At 35.4% G+C, this 20,542-nt stretch overlaps 1 protein-coding gene across 3 annotated transcripts in view; it reads left to right on the top strand.

Annotated features, from left to right (window-relative positions):
- sec23a (Sec23 homolog A, coat complex II component) overlaps positions 1 to 18,000 on the top strand; it is a 55,155-nt gene extending 37,155 nt beyond the window's left edge. Inside the window, 6 exon segments of one of the 3 annotated variants that reach the window (NM_213465.1) lie at positions 158 to 235; positions 322 to 483; positions 3,803 to 3,889; positions 4,320 to 4,475; positions 14,523 to 14,588; positions 14,753 to 18,000. In NM_213465.1, coding sequence (NP_998630.1) covers positions 158 to 235; positions 322 to 483; positions 3,803 to 3,889; positions 4,320 to 4,475; positions 14,523 to 14,588; positions 14,753 to 14,842 — 639 coding nt within the window. In that variant the 3' untranslated portion in view covers positions 14,843 to 18,000. 3 annotated transcript variants of the gene reach the window in all.
- Positions 18,001 to 20,542: the final 2,542 nt, after the last annotated feature.

Genomic DNA, 20,542 nt, shown 5'->3' on the forward strand with positions numbered 1-20,542 from the left:
GGATGTTAATGAAATTATATAATTAAAAACCAGAGAATATAACTTTTCAGTTATACGTAGATTATTGTTCATTTGGAATTAGTTGATAGAAATTTATATTTCCACACACTACAGTAAATGCACAGCAAATTTACTAAACATTTCCTTCAATTTACAGTGCCAGAAGTTTGGAGATTATCATAAAGAAGATCCCAACTCTTTCCGTTTCTCCGAGACGTTCTCGCTGTATCCTCAGGTACACTTTTGTCTCTCACTCTGAGACTGCACTGAATCTCACTCTAAAGCAGTGTGAAAATGAGGTGTTGATGTTGTTTTTGGCAGTTTATGTTCCATCTGAGGAGGTCGCCGTTCCTGCAAGTGTTCAACAACAGTCCTGATGAAAGCACCTATTACAGGCATCAATTCATGAGGCAGGACCTGACCCAGTCTCTGATAATGGTACAGCCCATTCTGTATGCTTACTCCTTCAACGGGCCGCCAGAGGTAAGCATGCAAACCTTCCAACACATTTATGGTTTGCAGGATTTGACTGACTGTTGAGGGTTTCCATTAAAGTGTTAGTTAACCAAGAAATGATCATTCTGTTAGATACTCACCCTCATGTCCAAACCATACCTGTCAACCCTCCCGTTTTTTCCGGGATTCTCCCGTATTTTACAGTTCTATCCCGCTATCATCCTGTAAAGGTATTTTCCCGTATTTCTCCCATATTTTCTGTCTTTCTCTGAAGGGTGACAAATAAACATTTAAAGAGTCGAGCCTTCCTATACGCAATCCCATACCGCCGAACCATTAGGGGCCGCCCCTTGCTCTTAAATGTGAGTCTTTTCTGTGCTTTCGCTTTGTTTAGGCATGAAAACACTTTGAAATAAACATAAAAACTCGGGCGAATAGCAGCGCCACATTTGATTTGAGTTGAATATGAATCACTTCGGGATTTTGTCTGAAACAGGTATGACTGTACAGACATCTTTATGATCAGTGCATGCATGATCATAGGGATAACCAGATAAACAATAATTCTTGGCTAGAAATTGCAACAGCAGTGGGAAAGGAGGAGAGTTTTTGTAAGCGTTTAGAAAAACTTGAGGTATAGGGATAAGTTTGTTAAAACCAACAAGAGAGGCCATGCAAAATTGGAGACCCAGGGGGTTTTAATATTACAGAATATGTTTTGCCACCATTCATAGGTTTTACACTGATGTATATATTACAATTTTGAATTTAAAACAATGTAATAGTTACAAACTAAAATTAAGTAACAACAAATTATTTCTTTAATAACTGGAAAGGAATATTTGAACCTGTCAGTTTACAATATACTAATGCCCTATTTCTAAGCTGTATTGGTGATAATGGTCAGCAATGTTGGACCATTATTCCTTTTTAGCTTTAAAAAATCTTGAATGGCTATAAAAATATTTATAATCATTATAATAAATTATAAAAAAAATAACTAGTTAACCTTGAATGATATTAATGATATGACTTGGTTACGGAAACTTCCTACTTCTGTTTATTCGTCTGACTTTGTGGTGAGTTTCTTTTGACCGCCTGTTGTTTTAAAGAGCCTCGTTCGTTTCATGAGGTACACGTGCAGCCAGCAGAGGTTCAGTGGTGCATCCAACCTGTCTTCAGTACTGTTTAATTTAAATACATTTATTTTGTCAGTAAATTTGTGATTTTTTTTTTTCCTTCATTTTCTCTTTATGTGTATGTGTGTTTTTAATATTGTAATATAGGACGTAAACTTAGGGCTCTATTTTGACGATCCATGCGCAGGGCGCAAACGCTTTCAGGGCGTGTCAGAACGCATTTTTGCTAATTTACGGACGGGAAAACCTGCTTTGCGCCAAGGCGCATGGGCTAAAAGGGTTGAGTTTATTTTCTTAATGAGCTATAGGTGTGTTTTGAGAATAAACTAATTAGAGTCTCATCTACCATTCCCTTTAAGAGCCAGCTGCGTCGTGCCAAGAGCGCATTCGCTATTTACAGGACGCAAAGTAAGTCTAAGTGGAAAAACTGAGCATTTCACAAGCAAACAGTTAACAGTTTTTTAACAGAAAACTGTTAAACAGGGCATCTACTGCGTGAGAATGAGAGATAATGGATCTACTTTCAGTTTCACTCTTGGATGGGGAAACCTTTACGCACAGACATCAATTAGCCTATAAATAATTAATTTTGTTTGTTAAGCGCAAATATTTGTTTCAAAACTATTTCTAAATTCAGTTCTAATTTCTAGCAAACGAATAAATGAACAATAATTACCAAGTGTGGTCAAAATACTGAGTTATTTCCAAATACACCTGCCATGACCCATATGGTCTAAAACCTGACAGGTGGGCAAATCTTAGCTTGTTTTTAATAAAACAAATATAAATATGGATATAATAAATAATACTGCTAATAATAATAACATTATACAAAAGCAAATTTTTATGAATGAACTGAAAAAGCCTCCCGAGATGAAGAAGACATAAAAGCAGTGGTTTTTCATATTTATGTAGGCTAGAAAATAATATGTTTTGGAATATTTTAATCCTTTATATTTATATCCTATATCTATTCTTATTATATCCTATATATATCCTTAATATTTAATTTTTTTCATATGTAAAGATATTTGCCTATTGCTCTCTTGTGCGTATTAAGCAGTGCGTAAGCGAGGCACAACTCTGCGTCGGAGTTTAGACCGGGTTAGTTTTGGTCTAATGAAAAATCTATTATAGTTTCTCAAAATAGCAATGCGCCAGCGGTCCGCCTCAGAACGCCTCCCTTTTTAGACCAGAACGCCTATGGGCGCACAAATGAGCGCTAATGCATTTGCTATTTAAACAGCGTAGCGCAACGCCTCAAAACGACTCTTGCGCCAAGCTGAAACTACCAAAAGACTATTGCGCCACGCCTTGCACCACACTGCGCCGAGTGGATGATAGGGCCCTTAGTACTTAATGGTCTTAAATTTGACATTATGATATCTGCAGAAACCCTGTGTTAGTGCAGATGTTCATAAGCAGTTCTTTTGTTTATTGTTTTTGGAGTACTTAAACAAGACAATTCCAACTATGCATGAATGTGTTTTATAATAAATGCTGGAAAGTTTTGTTAATAGTGGGGCAAGAGCTCTCTCAAATGACTTTTTATTTAAAAGATTTTTGAATGCATCAAATACAAGACGGGTAATAAATGTCAAATCATGGAAAATTATGTTAATGGAAGGGAAAGAGTTGAGTTAAATGACTAAACTTTTTTTCTTATGCTGTTGGAAGCATTATCAAACGTCAAAAACATTCCATTAACATCAAGTGTTAATGAGTATTCACAGTACATCATGTGCCATGACATGTGACATTGAATCTAAAGTGCCTTGTCATGATAACTGTGCACATGATGTCCCCTGAGTCAACAGATTAAAATGTACGTTTAATTAGTGCGCTGTGATCTTATTACCATTCAAAGCTCAAACTATCATTGGCTGTTATTGTTTTTAAACCTATTTTACTAAAAGGCCTGAAAGTTGCACGTATTTTCTCACACGTTTTGTGAGGGGAAAAACGACTTCATTAATAGGTTGTAGAAACTTCTTTAGTTTAGTAGAGTGAATTAAACATCATCAAGATGATGATACAACAAGCAACTCACACTGACTTGTATTATTCTAATCTGCTTTAATGGAGGGCTCAGTGTTTTTCCCCTGACGCTGAGACCAGAAGCAGCTGAGCTTTCAGGAAAGATGTTTATCAAAGCATCTAATTGAGAGTGACAGTCCAGTAAATGCTTTTGTTTCTTGTTGTTGTAGCCTGTGTTGCTGGACAGCAGCAGTATCTTGCCCGACCGCATCCTCCTCATGGACACTTTCTTCCAGATTCTGATTTACCACGGAGAGGTAAGATTGAGGAGGAGAAACAGCACGCGTCCTGCTTTCCTGCTGTGATTTATTTCCCCGGTGACTAGATAGACGTTGGTTTAGCGCCAAGTCTTTTTCATGTTTTCAATAATTAAGAATACAGTCTGCTTTCTCAGTCCCGCTATGAGAACGGTTCAATAATCTGTGCGCATGAAATCCAAGCCAGTAAACTGAAGCAAGTTTAAACTTGGCTGCGTTTCAGAGGACGGACGTTTTCTGATGAAACACTTGTAGGTGTCTCGCTGAAGTACATGCTAATGAAGTGAAATTTGAAACAAATGCAGTGAGATGTTCCCATAGTCACAGCTCAGCAAACACACTTGCACCAGTAAACAAGACGAGTGTTCAGATTTGGCTTGTTGTTGTTGTGTGAGTTGTGACAGATGCACTGTGTTTTCCCCTCATGTAGACTGTGTCTCAGTGGCGTAAAGCCGGGTACCAGGACATGCCCGAGTATGAGAACTTCCGCCACCTGCTTCAGGCTCCAGTCGATGATGCTCAGGAGCTTCTACACACTCGTTTCCCCATGCCACGCTACATCGACACTGAGCACGGCGGCAGTCAGGTACAAACAACATTAAATCATGCCACAGGAAATGTACAGCTGAAGTCAAAATTATTAGCCCTCAGGTGATTTTCTTTTTTTTTTCAAATATTTCCCAGATGATGTTTAACAGAGCAAGGAAATTTTCACAGTATTTCCTATAATATTTTTTCTTCTGGAGAAAGTCTTAATTGTTTTATTTCGGCTTGAGTAAAAGCAGTTTTTAATTTTTAAACACCATTTTAAGGATAAAATTATTAGTCCCTTTAAGCTCTTTTTTCTTTCCCATTATCTAACAACTTGCCTAATGACTAGGGATGTAACGGTATCAGAATTTCACGGTACGATAATACCTCGTTATGAATGGCACGGTACGGTATTTATTGAATAATTTACAGGAAAAACAAAACCAATGAAAAGACTTGAAAAAAGTGCCAAAAGTGTTTATTTACCTTAGCACTGACCATATCAATGACATACAAATTTATCTATCTGTATTTATCCATCCATCTATCTGTAAGTTTCGAAACAGGAACTTCAATTTTTCAATTTTAATAACAAAAAACTAATAAATCATATAAAAAAATAAATAAAGTTTCAATTTAGTATTGTTGAAAACTCATCACATTCAACATTTAATCACTCACTCACTTAGATAGAGATGGGTTTTTTAAGGAAAATTATCATATAACTATAATCTGGTAAAAGCTGGGATCTCTGGGCATGTGCCCTGCAACAGATAAAAAAAAAACTCTCATTTGGGACTGAAGTTTCTGGGACAGAGAGATATGATTTAGCCAAGGTTGACAGCAGTGGGTAACGTTGTGCATTGTCTTTCCACCACTTGAGAGGACAAGCCATGAGTGAGATAGAGGTCTCTTTGCGGTACAAGTCAATGTCTGCATCAATCTGAACAGTGTGCTGTGTTTCTGCAGTCCCCATGACTGTTTTTAGTCGTATTCCGGACTTATATTTCACCACAGTTTGGCAGTGCCTGCATACCGTTTTTGTCTTTGTCTGTCACCTTTTCTCCTTTTTCGTATCTTTTTAGAAAGAAACCGAAATGCTTCCACACATCCGATTTAAAACCCGCTTTAGGTTCGATCATTTCCAGCTCTTTTTCTTCCCCGCTACTAGCAACACACTCCATTTCCGCATTACTGGATCTGTAGTGACAACAGACCGCAAAGGATGATGGCCACGCCTAGGCTGATGGGAATTGTAGTTCCCGCTACCTCCCGTTCGCTTCATTTGCCTAAGCAAACTTTTCTCAGAAATCTAGTTTTATTGAGTCATGCGACTACGGTAATATTGAAAAAAATTACTATTGCGGTATGATGGTATTTACAATATTGTTACATCCCTACTAATTACCATAACCTGGGGTGCTTAATTTAGACTAAAATAAAAGAAAGGCTAGAATTTATAATTTTTTAAAAAACATTTTAAGTTCAATATTATTAGCCCCCTTAAGCAGTATTTTTATTCAATAGTCTACTGAACAAACAATCATTATACAGTGACTTGCCTAATTACCCCAACTTGCCTAATTAACCTAGTTAAGCCTTTTACTGTCACTTTAAGCTGAATACAAGTGTCTTGAAAAATAGCTAGTCAAATATTATGTACTGTCATCAAGGCAAATATAAAATAAATCAGTTATTAGAAATTAATTATTAAAACCAAATACTGCTGGCAGAAACAAAACAAGTCAAAACTGAACTATAATAAGCTCGCAGCCTACTTAGCTATATTGGCAATTTGGTCAGTGACCCTTTATGCCACCTAATATAGGCTAGTCCAGCCTGAAATGTAAGTTTATTCATGGGGCAGATGATGTCAGATTTTTGTTGCTGACTTGAAATATGTCATTTAAAGATTAAGAAGGCAAGCAGGTTTTGAGATAAAAAATTTGTCATTTCATTTCAGTGAAGTTCATTTATAAACTAATTTCGAGAAGAGCATGTGCTTATGATTGATAGCACCTGGTCCACATTAGCTAACACTGATTTACCAATCAGACGACTCCTTAACCACTATAAATAAGTATCTTACCTCAGCCATCTTCGTCTTGAAGAATCCCCCCTTTCACCCCTACTCCTCCCATTTCCTTGTCAGGGCAGCACGGAGGCCTAATGGTTAGCACCACGGCCACACGGCAAGAATGTCATCAGCTCAGACACTACCTGGCCAAGTTGGCATTTCTGTGCGGAGTTTGCATGTTCTCCCCGTGTTTGCGTGGGTTTTCAATGGGCTCTCCGGTTTCCTCCCACAGACCAAAAGCATGTAACATAAGCAAATTGACAAATCTAAATTGACAGCATAGACACATTATAATCTACTTCCAACATTATCAAGCAGGGGAGTTCTGGAGACCTGCCTAAACTCGGAATCCCCTCTCGCCCTGCAATGGGGGGAAGCCCTGGGCTCGAGGATCTTAAGAGCTCTCTCCCGGGACAGCATGCCAAACACACTCCTTAATCAATCATCAGCTAAGGGCGAACTCCTGAAATGGCTCAAAAAAAAAATAGCTGCTAAGCAATCAGAATTTTCCATAGCCCCTTTCGCACATACAGACCTTTTAGGAAAATTACCAGCAATTTTCTGCAAAGGTCTGTATGTGTGAACAGGCCCTTTTGAAAAAAACGGTAAATTTGTTACAGTAATGTGCCGGTATGCTGCACTGAACGCAGAAGGAAAATTGCCGGAAAGAGCGCGTTCACATTTAGAACGTGTTTACGAGAGACGTCTACTTTAACCAATCAGAGCATTCATACACATTCACATCCGCGCCGTTTATGAAAATAAAAGCCTTTAAACCTTTTTCCAGGAACATTTAGCTGCAAGATGTTAGTCAGATAACGTTTATGTGTTCCTTCTTAATGCCAACTGTGAAAAAATGTATCAATACGATGCTTATGATAAACCGTTATTTGTTTACCTTCAAGCTGTGCTTCAGTTGCTTGAAGCCATGTGTGTGCACGTGAAGCAGCCGGTGAGCGCCAGCATTCACACATGTACATCTCGACATGCAACAGTGTTCCTCCATGTTTTCATCGAAGTTGTTCACAATACTGATCCATCCACAGAGTTTGTAATATAGTCAAATGTTTCCAAATAAAAGTGCAGCTGTTTAGAGGCCATTTCTGGTTAATGGTGTCAGAATTTTCCGGTATTTCGCTTTTTTGAGGTCATTCTGGTAATTTTCAGTATATTTACCAGTATTACTATGTGAAAGGGGCTAATGATGCCATGGGAGAGAGAACTTGTAAACAGCAGTGAAGCAACGCAAGTAAAACCGTAAAAACTATACAAATTCCCAATTAGTATAATAACCCATTATTTACTCAAGCATCGTATAGAATAATTATCATATGTAAGGTTGAATATTCAATGTTCAGAAAACAGCAATCCAAACTTAAAATATATATTAGAAAGCCTAATTGGATGTAAGAGTAGGATAAACTTTGCTCATTCCCTCATTCCTCATTTCTTTGTTATAGTCCCTTTATTAAGCAGGGGTTACCAAATGTGCATAAACTGTGATGTAATTTATCAAATAATTTAGCATGCTCATCAAATAGTCGTGATTTTGTTTTAATTGATCATGTGTTGACAAAAATGGGAGGGATGGAACGGCATTATTAGACAAATCAGCAGACCGACCACATTGTAAAACTTCTGAAATGTTGGTTTGGCCATTCTAAAATGCCTCAGCCAAAGTCTGTGATCAAAGTGGTTCAGTAATATTACCTCCAGAACTGTCTCGTGCCCCTACACTCCAAAAAAGTGGTCTCACAGCATCCAAAAGTCATTGCCCATTCACAGAGAGTCCTGTCTTTGTCTTTTGAGGCAAAAGAAATTTACTATATAAGAAAAAAGGCCTACAGTGGCTTCTCTTACCGCAGCAAATGACATTTTTCTTTAGAAAAGGTTTGGCTATTAGGCTCCAGTTTATCAGGAAGTGTTGATTTTGATTTATTTTGACTCATTAGATTGAAACAGTGCTTTATTTGCAAATATTTTTAAGCAATATTTTAGTTTTATTTAATTTGCACTGTTGAATGGAAGCATCAGCTCAAGCATCAAACCACAAGCTATTGTTTCAAAACCTGCTCCATCCTAAGTCAGCTCCCTTATAAGCTGCTGTCCACTCTCCAGTATGCATGTGAAACATGTAAGGCGGGACTCACAGTTGATTTAAAAAAAATCTGACTTTATCATGTTGCTAAGTGATAATCTCATGAGCAAGAATTAATTTCTAAGGGCATCATTTTACCTTTGCTCCAGAACCCTCTTAGCAACATTGGTGGATTATTGTGTTTTTATGATATCTATGGCAACAGTTGTGACATAAAATATGCCCAAATATGACATTTAGTAATTGTAAGTATAAGAAACAAACAAACAAGCAATTCTTTTGCCAAGTAATACAGTTTAATAGCCCGGCTGAGGTTTATGTTTGCCAGGAAGCATAACAAATCAAACATCATTCTTAGTATTGCAGCCAACATTTAAGTGCACTTGGCCCTTCAATATGGCGTTCAGTTGATGTCTGGTCGTGTGTGTATGTGACTGACAAGGTTATTAATGTTTTGCATATTTAAATGAGATTTTATTTTAACGCAGCAGTTTGTTTCAATTAAATGTTCTTTGTTAGTTTTACTTAATTTATAATTTGTGATCACATTTCGGTTTAGTTTTTATATATTTAGTTTCAGTTTTAGTAAAGAGTTAATAGGTCATGTCCAGCGTCAACCAAAGCAAACTTTAATGTTTGCACAGCTTGTATTAAGTCTTGTGCAAACCTCTGAGTAATACAACAAAGTAATTGTTTGAACAGACACTGAAGGGAACTATACTATAAACTATACAAATGCAGCTCAAACGAATTAAAGTCAAAATGATGTGGAATTTAGACCAACATATTCATATTAAACATCATACATGTAGTAAAACAAGTAAAGAAAAACAAGTTTACATTTTTGGCAACTGAACAAAAGTTTAGTTTAAATCACATTTAATGTTTAATCACATTTTTATGTGCTTGACTGATGTGTTGGGCTGTAAAAGCACCATCTACAGCTACTTCTCTGACCAGCCTCAGGTCAGATTAAACAACAACAACATTAAATTATTATTTGATTTCAGTTAGTTTCTCTGTGACTTTGATTGGTTTTAGTTTTAGTTGTTTCATTATTATTAATTTTTTAGTTAATAATGTTTTTAGACCAACAGTCTAACCAACCGACTAGTCTTAGTTTTCGTTTCATAAAATCATTTTAATGCTTGGTGCACACTATTTTACACCTAAATTTCAAAGCCAGATCTACTTATTTTGTTCAAAATAACAAGCAAAAACAAATCTGAGAAGAGTCATATATTTGTTTAGCACATAATTCTAAACTGGTCCGGGCAAATATTTATAAATCACTATATACAGTCCAACCAGTTTTTGTTTGCTAAAATAACCTTAATGCATAGTGCATAGACCTGGCTGTGAAATTTGGCTGTAAAATAGCGTGCACTAAGCGTTTTGTTCAAAACAACAACAAACAAAGAAAATCATACTTGTTTAACACAATACTGCATGAGTCAGTGCAAATATTTATAAATCACTATATACAGTCTAACCAGCTAGCTTTAGTTTTTGTTTACTATAATAACTTTGATGCGTGGTGCACACTATTTTACATCCAAATTTCACAGACAGATCTAACAATTTTGTTTAAAATAATTCACAAAATAGATAAATCTGAGAGAATCATATTTGTTTAGCACATAATTCTGCATGAGTCAGTGCAAATACTTATAAATCACTATATACAGTCTAACCAGCTAGCTTTAGTCTTAGTTTTTGTTTACTAAAATAACTTATTTGCATGGTGCATGCTATTTTACTACCAAATTTCACAGGCAGATAACCATTTTAAAAAAGCAACAAAAAAAATAACAAAAATAAAATAATTCTGAGAGAGCGTATTTGTTCGACACAAAATTCTGCATCAGTGCGTGCAAATATTTATAAATTGCTATCTAAAGTCTAACCATGTAACTTTAGTCTTAGTTTTCGTTAACTAAAATAACTTTGGTGCGTAGTACACGCTATTTTACAGACAAATTTCACAGCCAAATCTAACCGTTTTGTTCAAAATAACAACAAAAACTCTTGAGAGAATTATATTGGTTTAACACATAATTCTGCATCAGTCAGTGCAAATGTTTATAAATCACTATATACAGTCTAACCAGCTAGCTTTAGTCTTAGTTTTCATTAACTAAAATAACTTTAATGCATGGTGAACACTATTTTACAACCAAATTTTACAGCCAAATAACCATAACAAAAAAACCTGAGAGAAATATATTTGTTTAGCATATAACTGCATTAGTCAGTGTAAATATTTCTAAATCGCTATATACAGTCTAACTGTGTGTTCACACCAAAAACAGTGAGAGCGTCCAAGGTCGCTCTGGCTTTCCTGGCAACTTTAATTTTAGTTTTTGTTTAATAAAATACCTTTGGTGCATAGTAAATCCTATTTTACAACCATCTGTCACCGCCAAATAACCATTAAAAATAATAACAACAACAAAATCTGAAAGAATCATATTTAACACATAATTCTGCGTCAGTGAGTGCAAATGTTTATAAATCACTATATATAGTATAACCAGATGACTTCACCTTTAGTTTTTGTTTAATAAAATAATTTTGGTGCATAGTAAATCCTATTTTTTCAACTATATTTCACAACCATATAACCATTAAAAATAAAAACAACAACAAAATCTGAGATAATCATATTTGTTTACCACATAATTCTGTATTTCAACAGTTTAAATATTTATTAATCGATATATACAGTCTTACCAGATAGCTTTAGTCTTAGTTTTCATTAACTAAAATAACTTTAATCCATGGTGCACACCATTTAAAATCTAATATCACAGCCAGATCTAACAGTTTTGTTAAATGTAACAACAAAAACTGAGAAATCATATTTGTTAAATGCATAATTCTGCATCAGTGAGTGCAAATAATTATTAGTCGCTATATTCAGTCTAACCAGCTAGCTTTAGTCTTAGTTTTTATTAACTAAAATAACTTTAATGCAAGGTGCACACTATTTTACAACCAAATTTAAAAGCCAGATCTAACTATTTTGTTAAATAACAAAAAACAAAACAAAAAAAACACAGAGAAAATCTTATTTGTTTATCATAATTCTTCATTAGTCAGCGTAAATATTTAGAAACTGCTAGTCTTGCTGTCTAACCTTAGTGTTAGGGTGCTTTCACACCTACACTTTTGTTTCGGAACCTGTGTCGTTTGCCCAGTTAGCGCGGTTCGTTTGGCATATGTGAACAGGGCAATCGCGCTCTGTTCCGCTATATGAAGAGAGAATTATGAGTGTGGCGAGAAGTTTCGCAAGTCTCCGGATGACCGCAAACGAATGACGATCTCCCGATAATCTCTTGTTTCCCTCCCGGTCCTCAAATAGGCATCGTCGCGCACCCTTCTCACCCCTCCCCACCGTATCTTTCCTCAGACACGTCGCGCGCACCTTGTCAAACACCACCAAACCACCACCTCTCCTGACAGCTGAGCAGGACGCTGCAAAATAAACCCTGACACTCTGACTAATGTGAGGAGAGTTTACTCGGACGTGACTTGTTTTAGCTCTTTTGGTCCGATTAGAAACTTTGCAGTGTGAAAGCGAACCGCTCCAAAAACAAAGAGCAACAATGTAACATTTGTAATCTCTGTTTCAGAACAACTGAATCGATTCACAGGTGTGAAAGCACCCTCAGTTTTCATTTACTAAAAAAAGCTTTGGTGCATGGTGTACACTATTTTAACAGAATTTCACAGCCAGAAAACCATTTTAAAAAACTAATATATATATATATATATATATATATATATATATATATATATATATATATATATATATATATATATATATATATATATATATAAATATTAGGGATGTGCGCAGCAGCCGGTATTTGTATTTGTATTTGTTGAGGGGGAAAAGTATTTGTATTTGTATTTGTATTCGAGTAAAATTCAAAATGGCGCAGAAATATATATTTTTTTCTATTACACTTCTAATTTACGTTATAGTGAAAGTATTGTTTAATTATACCCATTATATAAATTATAGATATGCAATATTGGCTGTTGTTTTTGAACATGTGATAAGAAATGTCATTGAAAAGAAAATAACATAGAAGCCATTATCTCATCCATGGTTAAACCAACAACTAATAAAATACCATTGTGAATATTATGAACCCCACCACCACCGTTCTTGTTTAAGGACACTGAATAGACAGAATAAAAACAAATAATACTTTAAAAAACTGTTCTTCTTCCGAAAGATCTTTTTTCCAATGCACAGAATTCCAAAAACTAAAATTAACTAAACAAATCTAAATAAAACCCTGCCTGGGAGATCTGGCAGAACAAAAGTATTCTATATAATACTAAAAGATGCAGCCTTGCTATTATCATCTGCCAGCCACAAAAAAGACACAAAGTTTGTTTGTTTGTTTATTTAGAGATATCTGCAAATATTTTTCAATGGAAGTCAATGGAGGAATATGACTAGTCAGTCATAATATATTTGCAGATATTTCCAATCTGAATTATAATTATGACAAGTCAAAATATAATTAGAGATATCTCTAAATATATTTATGGATAGTCTCAACAAGGTTTAAATGCTAAAACGGCTTGCCATACGCACAGTAGCACAGTGGAGATTTCTCTAGTTATATCGTTTCAGTCGTTTGTTATGCAGTGACATGCAGTCAAATATTTCGCCAAACAGTCCTTAGGGATGCGGTGACACGCAGTCAGATATTTTACCGGACAGATCCGCCACTTTTGGCGCGCATAAACAATCATAAAGCTCTCGTGCTGCAGGAATGAGGAGGTCTGCTGAAGGCGCACAGCTGACGTGCAGTGAGAGGTTTGCGTCTTTAATAAACTACGGCAGTTTGCGATCACTGAACAGTAAGAATGATTAATAAATCCATATGAAACAGTCCCTTAAAAGTCACGTCTCGCTTTCAGATTCGGGCTTTGGCGCGTTTTGCACTGAGCGTGTCTCTCTCTCTCTCTCTCTCTCTCTCTCTCTCTCTCTCACTCACTCACTCACTCACTCACGCGGGCATGCACTGTGGTCTCATGAGGAAACGCTGCTTTTTGATATAGTGTTTTTCTTGCTCCCGAATACAAATAATTTTTCAAGTATTTGTTAGAATCAAGTATTCGTAAAAACACGCTATTCGTGCCTTTCCGAATACCGTATTCGGGTTCGGCTCCACCCTTAATAAATATATATATATATTTGTTAAATACATAAATCTGTATTCTTCAGTTTAAATATTTATAAATCGTTATATACAGTCTGACCAGCTAACTTTAGTCTAAGTTTTTGTTTGCTGTTGTAACTTTAATACATGGTGCACACTATTTTACAACCAAATATCACAGCCTGATCTAACTGTTTTGGTAAATATAACAGCAATGAAAATCTGAGAGAATCATATTTGTTTAACACATAATTCTGCATGAGTCGGTGCAAATATTTATAAATCATTATATAAAGTCTAACCAGATAACTTTAGTCTAAATTTTTGTTTACTAAAATAATTGTAATGCATAGTGCACACTATTTAAAATCTTATTTCACTGCCAGATCTAACGGTTTTGTTCAAAATAACAAAAAAATAAATAATAAATTTGAGCAAATCATATTTGTTTAACGCATAATTCTACATGAGTCAGTGCAAATATGTATAAACTGCTCCACAAAACCAGCTCTCTGGGTTCTCAATCCTTGATTAACGACGGCTCAAATGAAATGTGCAACTTTGAAAGCTGTTGTTCCGACAGCTCTTTTGTCACTTTCTACGCTTCGGTGACTCGCCCCCGAGATTTTTTAAACGTCGCTTGTGAATAAATGACTGTAACAGGTCATCAAGACTCAGCTTCTGTTTTGCTTATCAACCGTTTTAAAGATGCATCAAGATTTATTTCTTCTCTCCCTCCAGGCTCGTTTCCTCCTCTCCAAAGTCAATCCTTCTCAGACTCACAACAACATGTATGCATGGGGTCAGGTGAGTGCTGTACATCTCACAAGCACATTTCCTTCGCCAGCAATATTGATTAGTCTGCTGTAACAAGTTGCTGTTCTACAGCTCCATAAACACGTCTGGGCTTGTTCTAATATTGTATTACCCGCACCGCCGCTGATTGAATCACACTTCCTCTGTTTGTGTAGGAGTCTGGCGCACCCATTCTGACAGACGACGTGAGTCTTCAGGTGTTTATGGATCATCTGAAAAAGCTGGCGGTCTCTAGCGCCGCATAAAAGCTTTCTCTCATCAGTAACACACAGCCAGCAGGGTCACATTGGCACTGCCCTCAGTTTTTTTTCCTATTTACATCTTGCATAAATGGAGCACAGATTTCAAAAGAGAGACTGAATCGATCGGGAAGGAGCGTATGATTCGTAATGATCATTGTGAGGCTGTGTGTCATAACACTACATCATGGCAAGATGTTTGTTACTGTTAATCAGAGAAACAGCTGTGTTATTTAGCTGTGTGACGAGGGTTAGTTCACACTAAATGAAAACGTACTCATCCTCAAGTGGTTATAAACCTTTCTGTCGAACAGCTGAAAACCTGTAACCATTGACTCCTTTGTAGTAGGAAAAACAAAAACTATGGAAGTCAATGGTTACAGGTTTTCAGCATTTTTCTAAATATCTTATTTTGTGTTTTACAGAAGAAAAGAAACTTAGTTTTAAACAAGTAAAGGGTGAGGTAAATGACAATGTTTATTTTTGGGTGAGGTATCCACTATTTAAAGAAATAGTTTACATAAAAAAAGAATATTTAGTTGATATTTTCACACTAAAAGAACATTTACTCACGATTTACTCATCTTAAAGTGGTTATAAATCTGAGTTTCTTTCTTCTGTTGAACACTGAAGACGATATTTTGAAGAAAGCTGAAAACCTGTAACCATTGAACTCAATAATAGAAAAACAAATAGAATGAGAGTCAATGGTTACAGGTTTTCAACATTTTTCAAAATATCTTCTTTTGTGTTTAACAAAAAAAAAAAATTTGCAGCAAGGAATGGGTGAGGTAAATGACAGAATGTTAATTTCTGTGTGTGGTATCCACTATTTAAAGAAATAGTTTACATAAAAAATGATAATTTAGTTGATATTTTCTCACTAAAAGAACATTTACTCAATATTTACCCATACTCAGGTGTTCATAAATTTAAGTTCTTCCTTCTGTTGAACACTGTAGAAGATATATTTTGAAGAAAACAATTGACTTCCATAGTATTTGTTTTTCCTACAATGGAATGGTTACAGGTTTTAAGCATTTTTCTAAATATCTTTTTTTGTGTGTGTTTTAACAGAGGAAAAAGTAAATGATGAACATTTTTGTTTCTGGATGAACTATCTATTTAAAGAAATGGTTTACACAAAAAAAAGAGATTATTTAGTTGATATTTTCACACTAAATGAAAATTCTCTTACTATTTACTCAGTTTCTTTCTTCTGTTCAACACTAAAGATATTTTAAAGAATGTTGAAAACCAGTAATGATTGACTCTTCTATAATAGAAAAAAAAATACAATGTGAGTCAATGGTTACAGATTTTCAGCATTTTTCTAAATATATTCTTTTGTGTTTTACAGAAGAAAGAAACTCATAGAAGTTTGAAACAAGTAAACAATGGCAGAATGTTCATTTTGGGTGAAGTATTCAATATTTAAAAAAATAGTTGAACACTAAAGATATTTTGAAGAAAGCTGAAAATCTGTAACCATTGACTTCCATAGTGGGACAAAACAAATACCATGAAAGTCAGTGGTTACATGTTTTCAGCATTTTTCTAAATATCTTCATTTTTTGTTTTAACAGAGAAAAATAAACTCATAAAAGTTTGCAACAAGGGCGAATAAATGATGACAATTTTCGCTTCCGGGTAAACTATCTATTTAAAGAAATGGTTTACAGAAAAAAATCATTATTTAGTTAATATTTTTACACTCAATGAAAATTCACTCACGATTTACTCATCCACAAGTGGTTATAAATCTGTCTTCTGTTGAACACTGAAGAAGATATTTTGAAGAAAACTAGAAACTATTGACTTCCACAGCAGGAAAAACAAATACCATGGGAGTCAATGGTTACAGGTTTTCAGTATTTTTCTAAATATCTTCTTTAGTGTTTTACAGAAGAAAGAAACTTGTAAAAGTTTAAACAAGTAAATGATGACAGAATTTTCATTTATGGGTGAACTATTCATTTAAAGAAATAATTTACACCCACACAAAGTATTTTGTTGATATTTCCACACTAAACAAAACTTTATTCACGATTTCCTCATCCTCAAGTAGTTATAAAGTTGAGTTTCTATCTTCTGTTCAACACTGAAGAAGATATTTTGAAGAAAGCTGAAAACCAGTAACCATTGACTCCTCTGTAGGTAAAACAAACACTATGGGAGTCAATGGTTACAGATCTTCAACATTTTTCAAAATATCTCCTTTTGTGTTAAACAGAAGAAACTCAAAGTTTGCAACAAGTGAATAAACAATATAATTTTCATTTTTGTGAACTATCCCTTCAAAGAAATAGTTTACACACAAAAAAGATTTAGTTGATATTTACTTACCCTCATGCTATTCCAAATTGTACACAAACCACTATTTCTTAATAATTATTTACACAAACATATGTCTTATGCTTTATTTCTGAGTTTTTAAAGTCATTTAACTGATTGGTTTGCCTCTGAAATTTGGAAACTGGCACATTGATTTCATTTTATGCACCTATTTTGAGTGAACTAGACATGCGTTTTCTAAATGACAACTTACAAAGGTATCATTCAGCTTTAAAAAAAACTGGAATTTATTGCATATTTATCAAGTTTGTGCTTCTTTAATATAGCAAAAGCCAAAAACTGTTCTTTAGAAGCTGTTACTGTGTGTTTTAGTGAAACCAAAATTGCAGCACGTGGATTTGGAACAGCATGAGGGAGAGTAACTATTATTGTTCTTATTTTGGCTGAATTGTAGCTTTGAATCTGATGTTCATGCATATGAAGCTCTGTGATGAGACCTGATGTTGAACAGAGAGAGGAAACCGTTTTTTAAGCACACCTGCAGCAGATACTTTTGTTTGCCTATAGTGGAGGAAGGTGAACGCAGTGCCATTGTAGCCAATTAAGCATGAGAGCTGGAACGCCGCCTCTAGCCAGCAGTGCAGAACAATGGCTTATTTTTAGACGCTGTCTCTCGTCTCGCTGAATGTTGAAGGTTCGTTTCAGCGCAGGGTTGAGCGCTCGATTCCAAACACAGACTTGCGGAATTTGTACGCTGCCTTTCTGTCTGTCGCTCTGATATTTATAAGCCATTTCTAGCAGTATTGTATGTTTTGTTTCTAATAAAACCGGCTTCGTGATCCCAGCTGGTCGGCTGAGTTCTGAAACTATTCTTTCTTTGTCGCTCTCGTCTTTCAAGTTGGCATCCTGCAAATCTCAAAGGACACAAAAGCCACCTGTGCCTCGCTTTGTGTTTTTTCGGGTAAAGGAATAGTTGAAAACACTGTCATTTTTTTTTTATCCTCATGTCAATGCACACAGCATGTCTATCATCTCTTCTCTATGCTGAGTTTGATTGACCCAAGGGGTGAACTGTTCCTCAATATTGTGCAACTTGGAATTTGGGTTGTTTTGTGAAGTAATTTACTGCATTTATACATCAGGAAGTACCATAATGCAGTTCATGTCCAGCACAAACAACCCAAAAAAGATCCCATTTCACCATTTTAGCAGCTGTTTATACTGATGGCCACATGGGAGCAGCAATTAACAAGACAGCACTGCTCCATCTAGAATTATTCAAAGAGATAGTTCACTAAAAATCAACATTACTCACCATCTACTCTTTTTGAAATGGTTCTCTGCTAAAATAGTTGGGTTAAAAATACACCAACATACAACCCAACTATAGGTTATTATTGCACCTTTCCAACTATGGGTTATTGCATTGGGTTGTTTCGATTAAATATAATTTTTTTTCCATTCTGGTATTACTATTGCTACTATTACTAGTACTACTATTTAATTTATTATTGTGGCTGGGTAAATAAATAACATACAGTTTACAAAAATATTAAAAATGCTTTCATTTTAGTTCCAGACACTTTTGTTAAAATAAATTTAGAATCACAAACAATGAAGAAACAGAACAAAGTATAGACAGTTATAATCTGAGCAAGTGCTGTGTTGATGGAGCAGATTATGGGGCTCTGTGTGCTGTAGAGACTGTCCAGCAGCTGCAGCAGGCTTCACTCAGTGTCCACTAGGGATGCAGCAATACAGTTAGACCATGGTTCAATACATACCTCGGTTTTTTAACACTGTTTTTGGTTCGGTTCTCATGGCTTGACAATTATTTATTTTTTTTATTCTATAGGCAATAGGAACAGTAAGAGGTTAAGGAGAGAAAAAATAAAATCGATTTATTGCAATACGTATTTTGTTTTACTTAAAAGCCAAGAAAGTACTCTAGTTCCTAGTGTATTGCATAAAAAAATTAACAGTGAAATCTCACAGCTGCTGGTAGCCCATGTACAAACTGGGGAACACATAAAATTCTACACTTTGAAAATAAACGTACATGTGAAGGTAATAAAGATAAACTGGCCATTTCAAATAAACATTTTTACTTCAGTAAACATAAATAAACCATCTTAATTATCTTGGTGCTGAAAAAATGCGAGATTTTAGTCTGTAATGCGGATCAAGTGCTTTTATAAGATGACAAAAGTCCACATCTCCAATCACTGAAAACGGCTGTAAATCTTTAGAAATAAACACCCGCACTGCCTTTGTTATTTTATGTGTCTCTCGAAACCAGTTGGGTATGTTTCCTGGAAGGATTCAGCGAGAGATTGTTGCTGTTTGGAGGACTGTATTACCTTCGCTGCTATTCTGCCTTCAGGCAGTGAGATTGCTGGGTGATGGCGCTGCAGATGTGCAGTCATGGTTATACGTGTAAAACAATGCTTGCACACAGTTATTTTTTGTTCACCGTTTTTTTATTGGCATGATGCTTACCGGCAAAAACGAAATGTACTCACGCCGCAGTTTTGAAAGACACCGGCGCTTTCTCGTACTGTTGCCTCACTTCGCCGGCGCTTCCTTGTACTGTTGCCTCAGCCTCACTTCACCACCGCTCGCCATGTTAAATTGTGGAATGATGGTCAAGCGCCCCTTAACTTTAGAGCATAGTGATTGGATATTTACTCGCGGGGTGGAGTTTCCTCTTCTCATCTCATGAACTTAAAGGCACACACAGTTAATTCGGGGAGATATAAAACGCACATATATTATTTAAAAGCAAAACCAAGAAAACCGCAATTAACAAGCGCGTATTGAACCGTGGATGTCGTACCGTACGATTCAATGTTATGTTGAGAACTGTGGCATCCCTAGTGTCCACAATGTACAATACATTTAACCACGACCAAACGCTTCTAAAAGATGGTCCTGGATGGTGAAACAGAAATATAAAAACCACGACACAGAGGTAATTTGTTAAAAAATAACAACAAAATTATAGTGTTATAGCTTAAATAAACTTTATAACGCAAAAACAACATTACGCATAATATTAATACAGCTGTTTTGTGTCAGTTAAATCAGTTATCTGTTAAAATACAAAATTTCAACTTAACTGGTTGAGTTATTAATTAAATATCCGAATAAAGGTTAAAAATAACCCAACAAAGCACCAAATATGTTTGACTCAACCATTGGGTTAAATAAATAACCCTTTTTAGAGTGTTTCAAAGTGCAAGCAGTGTCCTTTTTTCTGTTGAACACAAAAGAAGATATTTTGAAGAATGTTACAAACGTGTAACCATTGACTTCCATTGTAGGAAAAACAAATACTGCAAGTCAGATCTTCAACATTTTTCTAAATATCTTCTTTTGTGTTCAACAGAAAAATTAAAGTCGGACAGAACT

The sequence above is a fragment of the Danio rerio genome, chromosome 17, assembly GCF_052040795.2.
Source record: "Danio rerio strain M-AB ecotype USA chromosome 17, GRCz13ab, whole genome shotgun sequence".
NCBI classification, from domain to species: domain Eukaryota; kingdom Metazoa; phylum Chordata; class Actinopteri; order Cypriniformes; family Danionidae; genus Danio; species Danio rerio.